Source organism: Ictidomys tridecemlineatus, chromosome 2 (assembly GCF_052094955.1).
Source record: "Ictidomys tridecemlineatus isolate mIctTri1 chromosome 2, mIctTri1.hap1, whole genome shotgun sequence".
NCBI lineage: Eukaryota > Metazoa > Chordata > Mammalia > Rodentia > Sciuridae > Ictidomys > Ictidomys tridecemlineatus.
Genome location: NC_135478.1, coordinates 111,690,226 through 111,697,874, shown reverse-complemented (window position 1 = coordinate 111,697,874; position 7,649 = coordinate 111,690,226). Strand labels below are relative to the sequence as shown.

Sequence of the window (7,649 nt, the reverse complement as noted above, 5' to 3'; positions counted from 1 at the left end):
GAGATCCTGGGTTCCTTCACCAGCAACACACACACACACACACACACACACACATACACACAGTAAGAATTAGGAAATAAGAAATATTATGATTGGCTTTGTGTTGAATGGGTACCAACTAGATAAATACATCATCTAAAAAAATACAGAAGAGGCTCTAACAGCTCCCTTCTAGACTGTATCTACTTGCTAGAGCTGCCATAACAAAATACAAGTACTGATAGGCTGAAAAAAATTAAAATTATCTTTTCAATATTCTATAGGCAAAAAGTTTGAGATCAAGGTGTCCACAGGGTTCCCCTTAAGACTTTCATTTTCTCTTGTAGATATCCATCCTTGTGTCTTCACATAGTTTTCCTCTGTGTCCTAAATCTCCTCTTCTTCTAAGGACACCAGTAAAATATTACTGGTTAGGACCAATCCTAATGACCTCACTTTAACTCAATCACCTTTAAAAACCCTATATCCCCATCCAATCACATTCTGAAATACTGGGGGTTAATGAATTTTGAGGCTAATGAATCCCACATGCAGAGTTGTACCCTGTGCACCCACAAACCAGAGTTCCTGTGGAAAGATAATCCAAAGTGGGTGCTATGCAGCAGAAGGAAAGAGAATCACAAGCCTATGGAATAAATGTTAGTGCTTTCTCTTCTCAAACTCACAGAAGCAAAGAGCAGATTGGTGGTTACCAGGAGGTAGAAGAGAAAGATATTTGGGAGATTTGGTCAAAGAATGGAAATTTTCAGGTTTTCTGGTAGAATCAGTTTCAGAAATATATTGTACAATATGTTGATTATACCTAATAGCAATATATTATATACTTAAAATTGATGAGAGTATATTATAAATGTTCTCATCACAAGTTAGTATGTGAAGTAATGGATATATTAAGTGGCTGGCTTTAATTATCTCATAATGTATACATATATCAATACATCATGTTGTACACAATAAATATATTTTATTCATCAATTAAAAACCTCATAAAGAACTTTTTAAAATAGTGTCAGACCCTGTATATCTAAATAAGAGGGAAGAATTAAACAGAGGATCCTTTAAAGTTAGTGGGGTAGGATTTTATTATACTTTGGCATTATAATGTGCCTCAGACATACTTAAACCTTGGCTTTAGAAAAGACTTTTGATCCTAAGGTATCACTAGAAATATCAAAGGAAGACCTGGGGGGAAGTTCCACTAGCTCAGTATGCCTTGGTAATGAAATCATTTTGGAAATTAACCTAAATAGTAGTTTTCAGAGTGTTTTCTTCAGATTATCAGCATCAAAATCATCTGGAAACTTGTGAGAAATGCATTTCAGGCTCTATTCCAAGATCTATCGAATCACAAATTCTGGGGTAGGTCCAGCAATCCACGTTCACACAAGTCCACCAGGGGATTCTGATGCAATCTATAGTTTGAGAACCATGACTGTAAGCCTTTGTCTGATTCTGAAATTCACTTGTCTGTGCTACAAGCACTCATGTGTAGAAAAGTCCCCTTTAACAGATGAGCATTTGTTACCAGTTTTCTAAACATGTGATGAATTATATTAAATAACTTAATTTTTTATTTGTTCTCTTTAGATATACATGGCTGTAGAGTGTATTTTGGGATATTATACGTACATGGAGTATAACTTATTCTAATTAGGATCTCTCATTCTTGTGGTCACACATGATGTGGAGTTTCACTGGTAATGTATTCATATATGAACATAGATTTTTACTAAGAGTTACCCTTATGACCAAAATTTTGGGCTGGGTTAGGGAGGCAACATGAGGCTCTGCTACAAAAGGACACTCACCAGCAAACACTCCCCCCCTCATAAAGAGCCAAACAATGCCAGCCCTGTTGACTTCTTCCTAATCTCATCCCATTCCCACCAACCTACTCAAACAATGATGGCACCTCACTCAAACAAGTTCATGCACCAAATCACAATCTGGAGGTTAGGTGTGATTTTTTGGAGTGGGATAAGAGGAATTATTAATGAAAATTTCTTTCCTCCAACCAAGCACACATATGATTTTTTTCCTGAGGTTTGCTTTTGTGAAGCAGCCACATATCATTTAGGAGATGGTGATTTCAGCACCATGGAAAAGTGGATTCCTTTAAGTCCCCAAAGTAAAACTATCCCTAAGTGAACACTAGTGTCTGACTGGGCTACAGAGAAGTAAGCAGTGCTCCCAGGGAGGCTCAGGACCTACTTCACTCTGCAAGGAAGGAGACCTGCCTTTTCATTATGAGATAGTCCTTTCAAAACTATCATCTGTATTTAAACAAGCTTTTTATTCCACTAAATTGTAATTTTTCAGTTCTATAAACTGAGCATTGATAAGTTATCATTCTGCTCCTTGTACAATACCACCTTCAGTTTGAGAACAAGAATAGCTCTTCCATGTTCTCCTGAAATGATTCAAATATAATTTATCAGTTACTGGCCTCTGGTTACCCAAGTAGCAGTCTATTTTAGGAGGACATTATACAGGTTTATTAGAGGCTTGCATCTGAAAATTATCTTCAAGCTTAGCTATACTTTTTAGATGAGGTCTCACTGTGTTGCCCAGGCTGGTCTCAAATTCCTGGGCTCAAACAATCCTCCCTCCTCTGCCTCTCTATTAGCTGGGACTACATAACTGCACCACCATGTCCAGCTTTAGCTACATTTAAAAGAAATTGTTCAAGTTGCCCAATTTTATTCTCAACTATCCTGACCTCCTGTTCCTAAACCATACCTTGTGCTAACCAGTTTTGTATTTATTTATGATCTCTAGATGTTAGAGATTTCAACGTTTGTATTCTTTCAAATACATTTAATTGCTGAGACTCTAATGCAGCTTAATATAGCATCTGTATGGCATCTTTCATGTATGTATCTCCCATCCCCTTTTCAAAGTAACTTATTTATACCACAGGAGGCAGGAAGATCCCATAATCATCAAGTTTCCCATATTTCAAAGAGAAAAAATACACAGTTGAGACAAAATAATTTACCCCAATATATATAATAAATCATTGACTAAGACAGAAACCAAACACAAGGCACTTCATCTAATACTATTCAATCCTCTCCCTTTATTCTCAAAGGTCAAAACTTACCACAAACTCCACACAAGACATTCCTTTAAGTAATGCTAGCCATGTGAAAATCTCCATTTTCCCTATTCTTTGCTTAGATTAAGAATGCACCGGGCTGGGGATGTGGCTCAAGCGGTAGCGCGCTCGCCTGGCATGCGTGCGGCCCGGGTTCGATCCTCAGCACCACATACCAACAAAGATGTTGTGTCTGCCGAGAACTAGAAAATAAATATTAAAAAATTCTCTCTCTCTCTCTCTCTCTCCTCTCTCACTCTCTCTTAAAAAAAAAAAAAAAAAAAAAAAAAAAAAAAAAAAAAAAAAAAAAAAAAAAAAGAATGCACCTAAAGCAGTGAACACTAGGTTTCCTTCCTTCCACAAGAATAAGCCATCCCCTGTCAAGCTACTTCTTCTAGACCCAAAACCTACTCTCAAAACTCTTTTCCAAACCCAAAACTCTTTTCCAAATCATTCAATACAAACAAGTTGACTTTAACTCCAATGTGAATATATTATCATTAAGATTTCACAGGTAGAATTTTTAAAAATAATTACATTTAAATTAAATAAAAATGATTTCCTACTAGGAAACAATTCAATGAAAACTACATTGTTTTCACATAGAGGCAAGGATTACCATCACCTGAAATAGAGACAATGCATTTTAACCTTTGTCAATAGATGATTTGCAATCAAGACACCTGATAAAGGAATAATAGCTGTAGTCACATGAACTAATGAAGGATCAAACCTAGGCTAATTATTTCAATGTTTCTTTGGAGAATGAAGCTGTATTGACATGACAGATACCCTGGGAGATGCATTTTCTCTGTCAAGTGACACAATGTCAGCTTCTAAGTCCATGGGTCAACATCAGCACCATGAGGCACAGTAGCCTCTGACAAATGCATTTAAGTTTATTAAAATCACCAGAGGGTAAAGTATGTATACAAAAACTGGTTAACCAAGAACCAGGCAAAACTATCTGTAAATAAAGGCCAGTATCATTGATTTAGAAAAAAAGAAAATAAAAAATAAAGACTTACTGAGGGGCCAAGACATTCTAGGAATATTGAATGTCAAAATGAGTGAAATCCCAAACATGAGGAACACCCAATGGGAATCTTTAAAAAGATAAGAAAATTCCCTGGACTCAAGATTATCTGTTTTCCCTTGGGCCTGGGGCCCTCCCTATTGGGCTAGTACAACTTTTCTGAGGCCTGTACTTCAAGGAGCAAATAACAAGGACAAGACTCCATCAAATTTTCTTCCTCAACTTCTGGGTGTTCATTGGTTTCTCAGATTGGTATCTCTAGTACAAGGAAAAACATGAGAAGAATATGATGGTGGGAGAAATTTTTTCTTAAAAAATAAAGATGAGAAGTTGAGACATGGTTAGAAATTGAGAGATTAAAACTCTAAAAATAGTATTCAAGGATCACAAAGAATGTGGACACACTGATTCTACTTGAGACAAAACTGTATCAGACACCATAGGACTTCTGTTTCTTAGTCTGATTTTTATGAATATGACTGAACCAACCTTCCTTCTGAGACTCTAATATGTACAGGTGAAAGTATTACACTGGCTTCAATATATAAGTTAATGGCAAAATAATGATTTGCCTTCAGCTACCCTATAATTAATTACATGTATACATGTTTATCCAACTGGGCAAATTTTACAACTATCTGGTTTCCCTTCAATGCTACAGAATGGAACTGAAGGGAGGTAAAGATTGCAGCCTTGATGAGTCTACAGCAGAAGATAGGACTCAGGCAAAGTATGCATGGCAAAAGACAGCTACAGCTAGCAGGATGATGCCATTGATGTTCACTACTGTCCTCCACAAAGGCTTCTCAGAGGTGTCTGTCAGCTTCATCTTCATAGCTGCCTCCTCTTCCTTGGTCATCTTAGGTCCCTTCTGGTCCAGCCCACAGAACAGGTCATAGGCCCGCCTGAAGCACCCTTTTCTCTCCTCAGGAACTTCTGCATCAAGGGAAAGGCATAAAAGAATTATTGGATACAGAAGCAGGAGAGATGAGAAGGGGCTTCCAGAAAGATGCTACTCCATGAAGCATCTCCATTCTGAAGAAATTTCTTAATTTTCTTATTTTCAGGAATGGGAGTAGTAAGTACAAGACAATGTTGGATGGATTCTACATTGTCACAATCAACTAGCCTGAACTGTTTATCAGATAAATAAAATGTATTTTGATTTAGAAAATTTAGATCAAGTGATAGTTTATGAGAGAGAAATGTTAACAGTTGGCTGGTAAACTGTGGTGTGAAGGACATGGAAAACCCACCTGTGAAATACATAAACTCATAGCTCTCTGCTGTGTTAATGGAAAGCAACAAGGCTGGCATGTCAGGAGTGAATTTGGCTACATCTGTGAATTCTAAGCTTCCACATCAGACCCACCTGGATGGCAAAGAAAGGTCTGAACCATTCCTGATGCAAAGTAGCAGTGATCAATACTTCTGGGCCTTAAGATCTGGTGTTGCATATCAATACTGATGAGTCAAACTATCCAAGTGGCCCTTACACCCAAAGTGGATGCCTACCAGGGAATGGATTCCCTTCTGAGTTCATGTGTGGCACCAGAAGTAGGCAGACCCAGTTTACAATCTCTCTCTTCCACTCACTAATATGAGATCAAACACATTATTTTTTGGCACCATCTGCAGAGAACACTCTTCTGCATTTTCCCATTTTTACAAGTCACAGATATTTTAAAGACAGGCACAGAATTTTAGAACTGGAAACATCCTCAGTGATCCAGGGCATAAATGTATCACAACTGGTACCAAGTCCAGTCTTGTGGCCTTGTTAATTCACTTCTTTATATTTTGGGTATCTGTAAAAGTAGATAAATACTGGCTTGTTTGCTTTATTAATGAAAATTTAATGATATATTTAATCTAATGATTTAATGAGAGGAACTCATTACATAGTATATATTAATAAGTAAAAAGCTCCTCCCACTCTCTCTCTCTTTTTTATCTACATGAGACATACCCTTTTGTACCTCTCCCATCTATTTGTTTCATCCCAGATGGACTCACTGACTAGCTCATGTGCCAAATAAATACATGGTTATCTGAGTTAATATAAAGTGGTTTTGGGAAAGTATCTACATCTTATTTTTCTCATCTATAAAATTGGAAAAAGTATCTTTGCCTTATCTGCCTTCAGTTATGATATGAATACAAAATGTATCATTTAATGAGTAAGTTATTTATAACTAAATGTTATAAAAATGTCACAGTCAATCATATGATAATGGTGGTGGCGATGCATATGATAAGGGGATGGTAATGCAATTGCCAATCTTCCTTATAATGCTTTTTCTTAGAGAATGGTGATTGTGACACCCATGGTCCATCAAGAGAGCTTAATTTACTGTGCTTTAGTATGGTAGAGTGTTTCTTATTATTTCACCATAAGTTATCAAAGAAAAACAATTCAAGTTCTTCCATGAACCTCAGAGGTTGCCAAGCTAATTCTGCTCCCAATGAGAGAGTCTCCTCTATAATATCCCTGAGAGACAAATATCTGAAACTCATCCCTTTCCAGATCAATTCACTAAGAAAACTCTTCCTTAAAATCAATCATATGGTGATAATTATAGTCAATTCTTAAAATATCCAAATAGAATACTCAAAGCTAAGGAACAGGAATTTTAAAAAATCAATTCACTTTCCCAAGGTAATGAAAAATAGAATTCATGATTCAATATCAGTTCCACCTCATTATAAAAACACCCCCTACCCTCTGTCTCAATAGGGATTGAATACAGGGGCATTCTATAATTCAACCATAGGCCTGGTTCTTTTTCTTTTCTATTTTGAGACAGCATCTCATTTAATTGCCCATGCTGGTCTCATATTTGCAATCCTCTTGCCTCAGCCTCTTGAATCACTATGATTACATGTATGCATCACCAAACCCAGATCCATAACCTAGATGTACAATAGTCTACATTCTTACTCTGAGTTAAAATTAGATGGATCCTTGAGTTCATCAGTTTCATATCTCTTCTCTGGTGCAAAAATTATCTCTTCTTCCATATTAACACTTCTTGATACTCAAGGCTCCTTATCCATGTCCTTCTAAAATCTGATACTCTCACTCAGTATGGAAACACTTTTTAAAGTAGAAGAGGAAGGGGTCATGTTCACAGGGCTAAGGTGTAGTTTTGTGGTACAGCAGTGGTCTAGTAGGTGCAAGTCCTTGTTTTAATTCCCAGTATCACAAAAACGAAGAGAACAAGAAAAAGAATAGCGGGGCATGTTCATGCCTGGCTGCTCCAGGAAAGCAGGAAGGAACTGCCTGATGTCAGCATCATGGACAGCTGCCTGTGGCTCCATGTTCCTCCAGTACCCTCAGAGATGCTGGTTTCAGAAATGAAATGTTCTTAGACATTAAGAGCATATTGTATCAGGGCCAAGACCATTAACAGTCTCTCCCTCCCAGTGCCTCAATTTGTGTCTATAAAGTGAGATAATAAGATCTTAGGATATTTATGGCCCTTTCCAGAGCTAGAATTCTATGACATTCCTAAT

The 7,649-nt window shown here is 37.1% G+C and overlaps 1 protein-coding gene across 1 annotated transcript in view; it reads right to left on the bottom strand.

Moving 5' to 3' along the window:
- Window positions 1-3,452: 3,452 nt before the first annotated feature.
- LOC101978348 (sodium/glucose cotransporter 1) overlaps window positions 3,453-7,649 on the bottom strand; it is a 69,024-nt gene continuing 64,827 nt past the window's right edge. The window contains exon 15 of the mRNA XM_005339872.4: window positions 3,453-5,069. Coding sequence (XP_005339929.1) covers window positions 4,855-5,069 — 215 coding nt within the window. The 3' untranslated portion in view covers window positions 3,453-4,854. The remainder of the gene's footprint in view (window positions 5,070-7,649) is intronic.